General features: G+C 42.8%; 1 protein-coding gene across 3 annotated transcripts in view; it reads left to right on the forward strand.

Annotated features, from left to right (window-relative positions):
* rnf123 (ring finger protein 123) overlaps nt 1-15,766 on the forward strand; it is a 134,026-nt gene that overhangs the window by 18,449 nt on the left and 99,811 nt on the right. For all 3 annotated transcript variants that reach the window (XM_073488219.1, XM_073488218.1, XM_073488217.1), the window contains exons 11-25: nt 879-993; nt 1,251-1,355; nt 2,501-2,626; nt 3,136-3,228; nt 3,309-3,382; nt 3,469-3,586; nt 5,081-5,180; nt 5,568-5,629; nt 6,536-6,607; nt 7,244-7,364; nt 8,603-8,704; nt 10,800-10,900; nt 11,471-11,663; nt 12,369-12,514; nt 13,433-13,516. In XM_073488219.1, coding sequence (XP_073344320.1) covers nt 879-993; nt 1,251-1,355; nt 2,501-2,626; nt 3,136-3,228; nt 3,309-3,382; nt 3,469-3,586; nt 5,081-5,180; nt 5,568-5,629; nt 6,536-6,607; nt 7,244-7,364; nt 8,603-8,704; nt 10,800-10,900; nt 11,471-11,663; nt 12,369-12,514; nt 13,433-13,516 — 1,612 coding nt within the window. The remainder of the gene's footprint in view (nt 1-878; nt 994-1,250; nt 1,356-2,500; nt 2,627-3,135; nt 3,229-3,308; nt 3,383-3,468; nt 3,587-5,080; nt 5,181-5,567; nt 5,630-6,535; nt 6,608-7,243; nt 7,365-8,602; nt 8,705-10,799; nt 10,901-11,470; nt 11,664-12,368; nt 12,515-13,432; nt 13,517-15,766) is intronic.

Raw genomic sequence — 15,766 nt, forward strand, 5'->3', positions numbered from 1 at the left:
ACACACACACACACACACACACACACACAGAGTGAAGACTCACAGCAGAAAACTGATGAACTGATTCACTGTTTAAATGTGATCCTTGTTCGGGCTTGTTGTGTGGAGACCATTTAACCAAACTCCATTCATTAATCATGTGTTTTTAGGATCCTTTGTTGAATGTTACTTACTGACAGCAGTTGGAACATTAAATATGAGCCTTCTGTAAATGATCACGTCTGTGATCACAGCAGACGAGCTGTGTGGAGACATCTGATGTTTAAATCATCTCCAGCTGCTTCAGCTGTTCAGCAGAACGCTGCAACTCTGTTTTACTGTGAAGCTCCAGAAATGTTCTGTGGACTACGAGACTTCACCTGACTTTATATCATCAGGAGGAGATGATGGCTGAGCCTGACTTTATATCATCAGGAGGAGATGATGACTGAGCCTGACTTTATATAATCAGGAGGAGATGATGGCTGAGCCTGACTTTATATAATCAGGAGGAGATGATGACTGAGCCTGACTTTATATCATCAGGAGGAGATGATGACTGAGCCTGACTTTATATCATCAGGAGGAGATGATGACTGAGCCTGACTTTATATCATCAGGAGGAGATGATGGCTGAGCCTGACTTTATATCATCAGGAGGAGATGATGGCTGAGCCTGACTTTATATCATCAGGAGGAGATGATGGCTGAGCCTGACTTTATATCATCAGGAGGAGATGATGACTGAGCCTGACTTTATATAATCAGGAGGAGATGATGACTGAGCCTGACTTTATATCATCAGGAGGAGATGATGAGTGAGGTTACACATTTAGTTTTTCGTCACCTTGTCCTTGTTCTCGCGGACGGTGTTTGTCTTTAACCCGAGTGTGTCTCACGTACCCTGTGGACGGATACCTGCCCCTCCAGAACCCCCCGACTGCAGACCTGGTCAAAGCTCACAAACTGCTGGGCTACATGAAGAACGTCCTCGGCACCGCCATCGACACTCAGGTACGACCAGCTGACCGGTCATCCTGGATTTATTCATCGTCTGCACTGTGTGAATAATTAATGAGCTCAACTGAAATGTGTGTGGAACAAATCATTTCTGACCCAGATTGAACTCAGGGAGGAGTTTATCTGGATCTCTGATAGATGAAGGAACTTCCTGTTTTCAGTGTGTCTGATGATGAGGTCATGATGTCTGCAGCTCTTTGTCTGTTTGTTGTGTTGCTGAAGATGCCTCCTTGTGTTTGTGTCATCTGCAGGAGGAGAAGCTGGTGGAGAAGGACTGTGCTGTGTGGAGGCTTCATGGAGACCCCACCGTCCTGATCACTCTGGCTCACATCTTCAACCACTTCGCTCCTCTCATGGTGATGCCACCTCCTCTCTTTGTGTTTGTGTGTCAGAAAATATCTGGTTCTTTGATATAAAGTCAAAAGTACAAGAATCTGTGGGCGTAAACACGTCAGGGGAGAAGTTAACTACAACTCCCAAGATGCAATCTGACATGAAGTATCCAATCAATGACTCTGAAAGTGGTGTCAGCTGTTCTCTAAAGGTGAGATGAAGTTGACTGCTGAAAAAACTGATTTCACAATCTGTGAATGATTAAATGAATTCAGTTTTAACTTTACGAGTAAGTCAACACCTGTCTGTGCCTCAGCAGCTGAGGATCATGGGTAATGTAGGAATCACAATCAAACAGGTAACATGCACCTGATGATGGTTCCATCCTCAGGAGAGTCCTCCTGAGTTTGGAGAACTGGTGAAGTGGCAGCAGGTACAGAAACAGCTGATTCTGATATCTGTGTCTGTTTGGCACCACCTGGTGGTCAGAACCAGAACAGTCACTGAACTACACCACATTAAAAATATTAAAATACAAAACAGACAGAAGAACCAACAGAAATACTCGAGTAAAAGTAAAGATATGGTGTCAAAGTATTGCTCTGGTAAAAGTGAACATCATCCATATGAAGAGTACTCGAGTAAAAGTCTGAAGTATCTGATACTAAATGTAATTAAATATCAAAAATACCAGTAAAAATAAATTCAGTATTTTTTTCTGATTATTACAATTTAAGTTTTAAAAACACTGATTAAATTAAATACATTTAAAAATGTAACTAACAAAACTGCAAAGTAACTAGTGAGTAAAGTAATCAAATACATGTAGTGGAGGAGAAGTATGAAGTAACTCACGTGAAGTACAACTACCTCAGAACTAAGCACAGTACTTGAGTAAATGTACTTAGTTACATTCCAACACTTCAGTTACAGAAAATCAATTTTAAAGATTTTCGTGTGTGTGTCTGTGTGTGTGTGTGTGTGTGTGTTTGTGTGTTGTGTGCGTGTGTGTTTGTGTGTGTGTCTGTGTGAGTGTGTGTGTGTGTCTGTGTCTGTCTCTGTGTGTGTGTGTGTCTGTCTGTGTGTGTGTCTGTGTGTGTGTGTCTGTGTGTGTCTGTCTCTGTGTGTGTGTGTGTGTGTGTGTGTGTGTGTGTGTGTGTGTGCGCAGTGTAAGGTGTACCTGGTGGAGGACGTGCTGATGAACTTCCTGTTGGGGATTCTGGAGGGAGGAGGTTCAGTGGACGAACACCCGCTGATCCAACAACTACTGGACCTGTTCTGGCTCCTGATGGAGGTGTACACACACACACAGACACACAGACACACACACACACACACACACACACACACACACACACACACACACACACACACACACACACACACACACACACACACATAACACACACACACACACACACATAACACACGCAAGTCGCAAGTAACTCTCTCTCTCTGACCTGTCTGTCTCTCTCTGTCTCTCTCTCTGACCTGTCTGTCTCTCTCTGACCTGTCTGTCTCTCTCTGACCTGTCTCTCTCTCTCTCTGACCTGTCTGTCTCTCTCTCTGACCTGTCTGTCTCTCTCTCTGACCTGTCTGTCTCTCTCTGACCTGTCTCTCTCTCTCTCTGACCTGTCTCTCTCTCTCTCTGACCTGTCTGTCTCTCTCTCTGACCTGTCTGTCTCTCTCTCTGACCTGTCTGTCTCTCTTTCTGACCTGTCTCTCTCTCTCTCTGACCTGTCTCTCTCTGACCTGTCTCTCTCTCTGACCTGTCTGTCTCTCTGTCTGTCTGTCTGTGTGCAGGACTATGAGGTGAATGAGTGTCTGAAGCAGCTGATGATGTCACTGTTGAGGGCGTACCGTTTCTCCCCCATCATCCCTGACCTGGGCTTCCAGGTGAGACACACACCTGTCTGTCTGTCTGTCTGTCTGTCTGTCTGTCTGTCTGACCGACCTCTGATGTGTCTGTGTTTCAGATCCACTACCTGCGTCTCACCACGGCCATCCTGCATCATGAGAAGTCCAGGAAGTACCTGCTCAACAACGTCTTATATCCTTCTGTGGGTCCAAACTGGTAGCTGCTGTTCTGATGTAACTCCTGAGATTCACTGAATGTTGTCCTGAACACAGCTTCACGTTTGACGTTCTGCGTTCAGTCGTGTTTTTCTACATCAAGACTCCTCTGAGGGTGAAGGAGGCGGGGCTAGAGGAGCTCATCCTGACCACCTGGTGGCCCACACACTTTGACAAGGAGGTAAACACTGTGAGCCAGTTAACATACTGTTTCTACAGAAGGTGAATTATTATCGGATGGAGCCGTCAGACGAGTCCGAACCAAAGACTTCTGCACAAATACATTGATTCGTTCATCTCCAGTCGGACTGAACGGTTAATTCAAATATGATCCAAGTCTCAACATGGCCTGGTTCTGTCCGAGTCTCACAGGCTGAACACATAAACTCATCATTAAATGTCCACAGTTTAATTATGAAGCTCTTCATGTGTTAAAAACAGTTAGCGGTTGCTAACAAGTGTCTGAATGAGACTACAGAGGTTGTCGGGGACATTAAACGTCCTCACAGCGAACACGGAGACTCATCTGCTCACTAGTCCGTCTTTACAGGCCACTTTAGTTACACACTGTTCTCACTCTGACTTTACAACTTTACATTGATCAGTTTATAGAAAACCTGGATAGTAATTGTGCAGTAAGACGCTCAGTGGTGGAGACGTTTAAGTCATGTGACCGTGATGTCGCCTGTTTGTAGCCTATTAGCTTGTTACTGCTACACATTTAATTTACACTTCAAACATCAGAGTGGAGTTCATCTGTGGAGATTATGTTGACTGACACTAACTTCAGTTAGCTACAAACACACATCATCACTACAGCTCTCTGAACTGACACAACAAATGTTACATCATCACCATTTTAATAGTTTTTCAGCGATAATGAAAATTGTGAAGCAAAAAAAATCATTCACACTAATTATAAATCACATTAACATTCAAAATAAGATTTTTACCATGTTGTGCAGTCTTAAAGGAGCACTACGTGGTTTTGGAAAAGAAATTCAAAGTCAATATTTTAATATTAGCAATATTAATGAGGTAATAATACAAACTGTCTCCATCAGTGAGTAAACCAGCTGTTCTCAGAGGAGAACACTGTTTGAAGCTAGAAAGGTGGCAGGGTCCGCCACATATAAACAAAGTAAAACTCCTTTAGGGTCAGTTTGTTTATTCAGTCATGAAGACAAATAGTTTGTTAATGAAGATCTTTCTCTTCACCAGAACTACAGACTGCTCCTTTAAGTTCAGGCTGCATTCAGTCATATGTGTTTATTTATTTAATAATTCATGAATGAATTTAAATGATAAGTTCACGTTGTTGGTGTGTATTTTCATCAAGGTTAATTATTAAAATGAATTCCTCGTCGGTTCTTCTGTGTTCACGTGAGAACGTTTGTTCTTTCGTGGCTCGTCGACTCTTTACTGAGAATTTGTGGCATTTATTGATTATTTTGTGTTTTTATTGGTTGAATGATTTGTAGTTATATTTCAGCAGCTTACAGTCTAATTCTGCTGCATCGCCAACATTTAACATCAACACATCCAGTAACTAAAGCAGTCAGACAGACGTAGTGGAGTAAAAAGTAGAGGAGGAGGAGAGAGTGACAGGAAGACTGACTGACTGATTATTGATCAGTGACTGTAGGTATTGATTTGTTGTGTATTTTGCCGTCAGGGGAAAGACGAGCGCGAGCCTGCAGATGAAAGTGCAGACGAGCGACTGAGACGGCGAGCGTACGAGAGAGGCTGCCAGAGGCTGAAGAAGAGGATCGAAGGTCAGACAGACATTTAATTCATCCTGCTGCTCACAGCTGAACTCAGAGTTAATGTTCGCCTTATATAACAGTAACCAGTAACTAAGTACTTTTACTCCACTACCTTTGTCTGACAGCTTTAGTTACTTCAAGATTTGAAAAACAGAATACATGAAATGATCATCTTAAACTGAATCCTTCACAGTTTGATCAGGCTGAAGGCGTCACTGTGGCTCATTGTCACCACAAGCAATCAGCGGATTCATGGAGAAAATAATCAGCAATGAATCCAGAATGAAAAGAATCATTGGAACAAAATACTCGAGTAACATTTTCAGAGTATTGTTACTTGGGGTCTTTGTACTCTGGCGGACGTTGTGAAACATTTCCTGACTCTGTTCTCCTCAGTGGTGGAGGAGCTGCAGGTTCAGATCCTCAAGCTGCTGCTGAACAACAAAGACAAATCTACGGTACGTACAGCTGATCCAGGGTTTATCATTTTATCTTTGAACGGTCCAATCAGAAACAGCCAACAGGTCTGAACACCTGGAGACCTGCAGGTGTGAGTGTTCAGATCAGATGTCCACGTGTCCGTCCTCCTCCTGCGTCACTGATCTTTACGTCGTAGTCTTGTTTCACAGCTGCCTCCTGCTGACACATTATTTCTCTTTTTTTATCTAATACAGTATGATTGTCTGTCCGTGTGCTGCTGTTACGCCCTAATGTCTCCTCTGTGGATCAATGAAAGGATAGTCTTTAAATAATAAATAAACTTGTTACAACGAGGGAAAAGAGAAGCAACATAAAACCAGATGTTGTTCAAAACCACAGTTATTATTTACTGGAGCTCAGAAATGGTTACTAACAGAGGGAGCTGAGGCAAAACTACGACTGCTGAACCAAAGAGACTCTTTAAAAAACAGAAGTTACCATCTCATCTTAAAATAAACCTAATATGAAAGTAAAGCCTCACTGTTTGTTAAACCTCGTGAGTCTGACGTCAGAATGGTTGAAAAGGTGTCTGTGCTCGTTGGTTCAGTCTGTGATGTGTTTACAGCAGCAGAGTCGGACGTCTCTCTGCACTGCCGCGTGTGATTGTCTGCGCCTGGTCGGACTCTGTCTGATTAAATGCTGATTTAAAGACTGAATCAACAGTTCTGTGTGTGGCTTCAGTTCTCTCCACGCGACACTGACAGAGTTCATTAAGGAACTGTGGTCTCATCGTATCTACTGGATGTCTCATTAATGTTGGTCAGAGTCAACGACAGTAACGAGTTTCTTCCTGCCTCAGCGTCTCCTCTCAGCTCACACTGTGTCTGAAATACTTCATTATACAGTTTCCAGGTCAGCTGATCACTGCTGTGTTTGTGTTTCAGGGCGAAGCTTCTCGATACATTTTCCTCAATAAGTTCAGGAAGTTTCTCCAAGAAAACGCCAGCAACAGAGGGGTAAGAAGAAGACACGAGCTGTCAGTCAAACAACAGACGTCATGTGATCACATCTGTCTGTGATGTTCACTCCGTCTCTGGTCTGTTGGTCATCTGAACACAAACCAAAGAACATTTTTCACTATTTGCTATTAAATTTTATCAACAAATGTGGAACTGATTATTATGAGGATTACTCTTTATGTTACACTTCTTATAATGAGTGTTATGGGACGCTTCTTAACGTGAAGCTGTTTACAAACTGTCAGCACGTTTTGTATGAAAAATATCTTTTAATCTGTAATTCATCATGTTTATGATTCTGTTATTAACGATAGATCATCTTAACAATATTAATAAGCATCTAATCAGGACTTAAAACATCGTTATTACCCAAGAAGAAGAAGATTATCAGCCGATCGATCGATAATGAAAATAACTGATAGCTTCAGCTCTCATCATGTTTGTAATGAGCAGTGACAGAGGCAGGTGTGTTGGACAGGTGAGACGAGGTCTCCGTCACACCTGGAGTTCAGCTCATTGTCTTTTAGTTCTGAGTGTAACACAAGAACACAAACACGTTAACAACACAAGTGTTCTCTGCACTGATCCTTCCTCACCGCTATATAAGACGTGTGTGTCTGTGTGTCTGAGCAGCACCCCACAGCTCTGTGTCCCCCAGAGTACATGGTGTGTTTCCTCCACCGCCTCATCACAGCTGTGAGGGCCAGCTGGGACGACAGCAACAGGACGAGTCCAGGCAGCGTCAGCAGTGACGGTGAGACGACCGCCTACTGAAGACATTTAGACACTGAAGACAAACACAGACATTAAAGACACTGAAGACATTAAAAACACTGAAGACATTAAAGACAGTGAAGACATTAAAGACACTGAAGACATTAAACACAGTGAAGACATCAAACACAGTGAAGACATTAAAACACTGAAGACATTAAAAACACTGAAGACATTAAAGACAGTGAAGACATCAAACACAGTGAAGACATCAAACACAGTGAAGACATTAAAGACACTGAAGACATTAAAACACTGAAGACATCAAACACAGTGAAGACATCAAACACAGTGAAGACATTAAAGACACTGAAGACATTAAAACACTGAAGACATTAAACACAGTGAAGACATTAAAGACACTGAAGACATTAAAACACTGAAGACATTAAACACAGTGAAGACATTAAAACACTGAAGACATCAAACACAGTGAAGACATTAAAACACTGAAGACATCAAACACAGTGAAGACATTAAAGACAGTGAAGACATTAAACACAGTGAAGACATTAAAACAGTGAAGACATTAAACACAGTGAAGACATTAAAACACTGAAGACATCAAACACAGTGAAGACATTAAAACACTGAAGACATTAAAGACAGTGAAGACATTAAAACACTGAAGACATTAAAGACAGTGAAGACATTAAAACACTGAAGACATTAAAGACACTGAAGACATTAAAACACTGAAGACATTAAGACAGTGACGACATTAAACACAGTGAAGACATTAAACACAGTGAAGACATTAAAACACTGAAGACATTAAAGACAGTGAAGACATTAAAACACTGAAGACATTAAGACAGTGAAGACATCAAACACAGTGAAGACATTAAAACACTGAAGACATTAAAGACACTGAAGACATTAAAACACTGAAGACATTAAGACAGTGAAGACATCAAACACAGTGAAGACATTAAACACAGTGAAGACATTAAACACAGTGAAGACATTAAAACACTGAAGACATTAAGACAGTGAAGACAGACAGCAGTCAAAGAGAGAAAACTAGATGAAGATGAGTCCCCTCATTCTCTGTATTGTTAATCTCAGCTGTTCTTTGTAAACACAGATGTGATGACGTCATGTTCAGCTTCCTGCTGCCTCTGACACTTTTTCACCCATCACCTCCGTCTTGTTGTCTCAAACCCTCCTGCATCTGTTTACTTCATCTGTCCTGCTCTCACTGTGGTCTTCCTCCAGAGGCCTATGTCCCTCCACAGCTCTTCTACAACGGGAAGGTGGACTACTTTGACCTGCAGAGACTGGGCGGGCTCCTGTCCCACCTGAAGAAGACACTCAAAGGTTAGTTTGTCTGTTTTAAAGAGGTTTAAACAGGAAGTAACGTCTCACAGCAGCCTGGTGTGTTTGAACCAGACTGAACTGTCCTCCTATTGGTCCTGGTGCTCTCTCATCAGTACCTGTCTCTCTTTCTGCTGTTTCCTGTCTGTCTGTCTGTCTGTCTGTATTTTTCTGTCCCTCAGTTAGAGCTTAGATCAGGCCCAAAAAATCGAGCCCGACCATACCAGACCCGTGCACGTTGTGTCCGAGCCCCGCCCGGCCCGACACATTAATTATGAGCCCGAGCCCGATTTAAACCCGACAATTTTTTAATACGTGGTGTAACAGTCAGAGTTATTCAATGTAGCGCCACTAGGTGGCGCCTCCTTTTGTTTAGTGGGTAATGTAACCTGTATGATGAAGAAGAGCAGGTGTACTTCCCCTTCCCGTGAGAAAGGATACTGCCGACAGAGCCAAGACTCCCCATTTTATTGTCTTTATTTTGTAAAGTGTTGGTGCAAGAACCTCGGCCTGTGTTCGTTTGCGTGTATGACTGTAACATCAAGTGCCATAGAGACCTGGCATGGTGCGGTCAGTATTATGAATAAAAGTGCCGTGTTGCCTGCCGTCTCTTGACAAACCAGAGCCACCCGCACTAAAGTGGACCATCACCTTCCCCTTCACCAGCCCACGTTACAGTGAGCTGTTATAACTGACGCTCTCAACTACAACTCTGAGTTGTTTGAACTACAGAAATCTGTTTAGAATTATCTTAATGAATAATGCAACAAGGACGAAAATCCGTGTACCCTTCGTTCTTTCGTTTTTTCGTTTCAAAACCAAATAAAAAAAACAGAAAAACAAGTTTGTTTTTCTGTTTTCAGAATATGTTTTAAATATGTTTTAAAATATGTTTTACATATGAAAAATGTTTTAAATATGTTTTAAATATAAAAATGTTTTAAATATGTTTTAAAACAAAAACAGAATAACGTGAAAATTAAGTTTTGGATTTTTATTGTTTTGTTATTTTGATATTCTGAAAATTCGGGGAATGCTGGGAGATTTTTGCGGAGTCAGAGGCGCAGGAAGTGAGCCGGAACGTGGTCTGAAGATAGAGCGTCATGGCAAGCTTTGTCTTTTTCCGGGGGAGTCGCCGGCTCAGCCTAACGGCTGAATGCCGATCATTACTGATTAAAACACGTAATACTGAACAGTTACAAGGAGGAAAACAAGAGAGGCGAAATAAAAAAGACGAGGAGGAAAGGTCCGGTTCGTTACCTAGCAACCAGAAGATCCTTTGTAGCACTTACCGTCTGCTACACTAACGGAAGACAACACAACACATTTCTATTTCAAAATAAAAGCATTTGTTATTGTAACCTATTACTATAGTTATTAATCTATTGTCAGAGAAAAATATTTACAACAATATGTAGGCTAATGTTTTCATACGGTCACATTTATTTTTACCTGTATAGGCCTACCGATCGCGCCCGTGTGTGCGAGCGAGCGAGAGAAAGAGAGAAAGAAGGAGACACCGGGCGTTTACCAGCAAAAACTGAACGGTTAGAAATGAAAAGAGGGAAATCACAGAATACAGAATATGTCCAGGAGACTCCTCAGGACGTGAGGGAGGAAGGATCAGATGGTGGCTCAGGTAGCGATGAGGAAAATATATATGGCTGCACATCTGTCAGCTGCACTGTAAGCAGGTGTAGCCTACACCACGCAGACATTTCTCAAACTTTATTTTGTAGGCTCCGGACAGACTAGATCATGATTGTATTGGATATAATAGGGTAGCCTAACCTAATAAATCTCTCGGCCGCTGTCCAGTCCGGTAATAACGGGTCTGTGGTGTGTAGCTACGTCATCGCCAGGTAAAACAACTGTAGGTAGAACAACCCTAAACTCTAAACTCTACCCTCAGTCTCGTCCCTCCTGTGTTTTCATGGTTTCATGGTGTTTCAGATCTTCTCTGTCGGCTTCAGTCGGTCTGATTTGACCTTTTCTTTTCTGTATGTGCAGAGAAATGAAAACTGAAATGTGTTTTTAATGAGATGATGAAGACGTTGAAGACGATGAAGATGATGAAGATCTGTTTTTCTGTCTACAGATGACTTGGCCAGTAAAGCGAACATCATCATCGACCCTGCAGAGATCCAGGCCACGTCGATGGATGACCTGGATGAGGACGAGGAGAGCGGAGCAGCACAGGTGGTCTGTTGTTATTGTGCATGTGTGCTTCAGTTTGCTGCCGTATGAATAATATGAATATGTAATATATTATTCATCTCAAACTTCAGCTCAGGCTGAATAACTAACGTGACCAAACTCAGAGGATGAACTCAGAAGAACAGCAGCTGAAAGACACAATCGTCTTCTGACCAACGAGATCAGCTGTTTATATTTGATATATTATCAGTGTTGTTGTTGATGTGATATTAATAATAACAACAATAAACTTTATTGATACAGCGCTTTACTAAACAAAGTGCTTCTGTAGAAATGAATAGAATCCTAAATATTATTCTAATTAATCTAATTATTTGAAAAGCTGCAGTGAAAGAACAAAGAAAGTGACGACGATGTAGAAAACAATCCAAACTCCGTTTTAAACAGCCTCCATGTTAGTTTGAGTATAGACGAATGCACCATGCTCGCTCTGCTGCAGTTACATCATAACATAATAAATGAAGACATGTTCAGACACGTTGGTCTGTGGAGCTGCAGCTGTGTGTATTAATGAAACCAGGTTAATTCATCATTGTCTGTTTTTGATGACAGAGGCCGTTTGGCGCGGCGGCGATGGGCGGAGCTCTGGCGAGGCCCAGCTGGTTGAGTTCTCCCACTCTGGGTCGAGCCAATCGTTTTCTGAGCACGGCCGCCGTCAGTCTCATGACCCCCAGACGACCTCTGACCCAGCCAGAGAAAGTGAAGGTCCGAACCCTCGCTGTGGAGCAGAGGACCGAGGAGGACAGTGAGTCCCTGAACACATCACTCTGATTAAAGGAGCAGTCCGCTACTGTAGTGTTACAAGAGAGCCAGCCGAACTTCTTCTTCTGGTGATTTTGTCACCAAACAGCGTCAGGTGCAGCAGCGCCTCCTCCTGGACTGAAGGAGGACCGACCCTGTTTCTCATGTAGACCAGAAAATAAAGAGGAAGAGGAAATAAAGAGTCTTACTTTTTTTTTTTACCTCTTACCCTCCTGACTGCAGCAGTGAGGATCAGTTTTTATTGGTAACAAGTGTAAAATGAGTCTCTGATCAACACACAGGAAACATGACCTCATGACCTCGTGTTTTAAGAAGAGAAGACTTGATCTGTTTCTGCAGTAAAGACGACGGGAGACACTTTGACTTATTTATCTCCATCAGACACTCTGAAGTGTTGACTGACTCACTGCTAACCAGCTGGAAGAAAGTAGCTAGCGTAACACCAATCAGACTTCAAACAACCAATAAAGCAACAGTCCTTCTTTTAAAACATGAAATATGATGTTGTGAAAACATTCAGGTGACTTGAATTATTTTATTCTCGGGTAAATCAAGTATTTTTCCTCTCAGCGTCCAGTTTGACTGACCTGTGCAGAAGAAGAGTGTGACGTCAGTAATATTCCTCCTGATTGCTCTCGCCTGTCCTCTCATCTCTTCTCTTTCCTGTCTGTTCCTCTACCACCTGAAGTCGAGGGAAGCCATGGTAACGACGGCCTGTTGCTGGGGCGACCGCTGGAGGAGCCCGATCAGCCAATTGCAGACAAGTCCCTTCTGGAGATCGTTGACGGGATTGTGATGATGTACAACCTGAGTGTCCATCAGCAACTGGGGAAGGTGAGTTCCTGTTTGGACTTCCTGCTTTCTAGCTCCTGGTTCAGCTCCTGGTTCAGGTCCTGGTTCAGTCTTGGTTTAGTACTTCCTGTTCCTGGACCTGTTTAGCCTCATGTGTCTGTGACTCTCGTGGCCTTTTTGAAGACTAATTTCTTCAGCTGTGATTTTTCTTAACGTAGTCTTTTGTTTGTTTTCAGTTCTTTTATTGTTCCTGAAAAATAATAACAATAACAATAATAATGATAATGATAATAATAATAATAAAAATGATAACAATGATGATAATGATGATAATTATGATAATGATAATGATAATAATGATAATGATGATAATGATCATAATAATGATGATAATAATAATGATAATGATAATAATGGTAATAATAATAATAACAAAGTGTGATTGGTCACCATGTGAGCAGACTGTTATGCTGAGCTGTTTTTAAATAGTGTGATATAAAGATGAGTGAAATCCATTCATGTTTCATCTGTGTGTGTGTGTGTGTGTGTGTGTCTGTCTGTCTGTCTGTCTGTCTGTCTGCTGTCAGTTGATTGGTGTGCTGAAACCAACACGTGATTAATTTGAATTAGTTTGGAGGATTCTTCCGGTTTTGTCTGATTTCATATTTTTCCGTCTGAGACTAAACGTATCCTGCGATCACGCTCGAGTGCAGCTGACTGATGAGTTTGAAAAACAGAACAGACAACTTTGTGAATCTGGTTCTGTTCAGGAAGGTGACGAAGACATTAATAAACATCAGAGGAACATTAAATCTGCAGGATTTTGATCTTCAGATTGTTTAATGACGCTCAGAAAAGTAGAGAAGAAAACAAAGAGTTTAAAGTTGATTTATTTCACATGTGACAGCTGAATATTAAACACTGTTACAGACAGTAAGTGTGACGTGTGTGTTCCTACAGATGGTGGTGGTTTCTGATGACGTCCATGAGTACGCCGTCGCTCTGAAGGACACCGAGGAGAAAATTGCACGATGTCCTGCGAGAGTAAGCTCACTCACATGTACCATCTGTTAACACTTGATTCACTCAGGGTTTCCTGTGCTCACCTGGTTTGTTCATTTACATTTACATTTACATTTAGGGCATTTAGCAGACGCTTTTGTCCAAAGCGACTTACAATAAGTACATTTATCACAAGAAAGAAACTACAACATATCACCGTCGATAAAGTAGAAAAGAAAAGATAGAAACAATTTTCAAGCCCTCATCTGAGCAAAGTAGCTGCTATTTATCAAGGATACCATAAGTGCAAAAGTGCTATGATGTAAGTGCTAAGGGGCAGAACATACAAGTGCATATCATTTTTTTTGGTGGGGGGGTTGAGGTGAAGTCTGAACAAGTCTTCTGCAGAAGATGGCGAGTGACTCTGCTGTCCTGACGTTGGTCGGGAGTTCGTTCCACCACTGGGGCGCCAGAACAGAGAAGAGTCACGACTTCGCTGAGCGGGTTTTGTTTGCTCTTAGCGATGGCGGTACCAGCCGGCCAGCTGATGTAGTAGAGCGAAGTGCTCGCGCTGGGCTGTGTGGTCTGACCAGTGTTTGGAGGTAGATGGGTGCAGTTCTGTTGACGGCCTTCAAGGCCAGCACCATGATCTTGAATCTGATGCGGGCCGCAAGAGGAAGCCAGTAGAGGTCGCGGAGGAGGGGGGTCACATGGGAGAATTTGGGTAGATTGAAAACGAGGCGTGCTGCAGCGTTCTGGATACGTTGCAACGGTTTAGTTGCAGAGGCTGGGAGTCCGGCCAAGAGAGAGTTGCAGTAGTCCAGGCGGGAGATGACCAGTGTTTGGACGAGGAGTTGCGTCGCATCCTTTGTGAGGAAAGACCGGATCCTGTGGATGTTGTAGAGGGCAAATCTGCGGGATCGGGCCACCGCAGTGATGTTGGGGGTGCAGGATAGTCCGTCGTCGAGGATTACGCCCAGGTTCCTCGCAGTCGTTGAAGGCGATACCGTGACGTCCTCGACAGTGACTGACAGGTCCATGTGAGGGCAGTCTTTACCTGGGATGAAGAGGAGTCCGTTTTACTAAGGTTGAGCTTGAGATGATGGGCAGTCCAAGTGGAGATGTCTGCCAGACATTCCGAGATGTGCGTGGCAACGTGGGTGTTGGAGGATGGGGGAAAGGAGAGGAACAGTTGGGTGTCGTCAGCATAACAGTGGTAGGAGAATCAATGTGATGTGATTGCAGAGCCCAGTGATCTACTGTATAGTGAAAACAGAAGCGGTCCTAGTACTGAGCCTTGAGGGACACCAGTTTCCAGAAAGCAGGGTTTGGACAAGGAGCCATTCCACGTGACCTGAAAGGTGCACTTTGTCAGGTATGATGCGAACCAGGTTGCCAAGGTTGTTCGGCCAGAGTGGAGAGGGTGTTCAGTGTCACTGCAGACGCCTCTGCACACCAAGTCTGTTTTATTCCAATAAAAACGATACGCGCAGACACCCTGCACACTGAGTCCGATGTGCTCATTATTATGTCCACAATATGAGACAAAATGGAGTCGTCAAGCAGTGATGATGATGGTGTCATCGTCCTCCTAATTCTTGAGTCCATCCAGTCCTGAGAACAAGACGAGAGCGAGGAGAGCTTCACCTGCTGATTAAAGAGCTGCAGGATTATTCCGCTCAGCTCCAGCTGTGTTTCAGGATGTCACTTTGATACACTGATAGTTATATTGGAAGCACACGTTCAAAAGAGAACCACCAATTTCCACGAGCCAGTTGATCCTGAGCTGAACGCTGTCTGGAAGTGAAGGTAGAGACACTTACGCATCACATCAGGACATCAGGACATCAGGATCATGATGAGCTGAAGTGTCACCTGCTCTGTAGAGAGTCAGTCAAGACTTCTCTGTTAAAGTGTCTTCATTAAAGTCTCAGTGTTTATGCTGTTAATGACTTAAGTGTGATCCTGCTCTTCAACAGTGGAGTGGAAATTCTCCTTTGTGAGGTAGAGAGTTGCTAATTCTCAGAAGAACTGTAGACTCAGTGTGATGAATCGGATCTCTGTAATACATGCAGCCTGGAGAGAAGACCCGAAGTGTTCTCTGCAGTCTTCCAAATGTTTCTGACTTAAATACAGTGGTTGAATACTTTACAACAGTCATGAATCACTTCTTCCCAAAACAATGACCCCCTGGTGTTTGTTTTGATCATGTCTTTCCCAGGGCAGTGACCATTTTTATTGACCTGTTTTATTGAAATGTAAATGTCATCTTATCATCCTTCCTGTAAACAC

The sequence above is a fragment of the Pagrus major genome, chromosome 19, assembly GCF_040436345.1.
Source record: "Pagrus major chromosome 19, Pma_NU_1.0".
NCBI classification, from domain to species: Eukaryota; Metazoa; Chordata; class Actinopteri; order Spariformes; family Sparidae; genus Pagrus; species Pagrus major.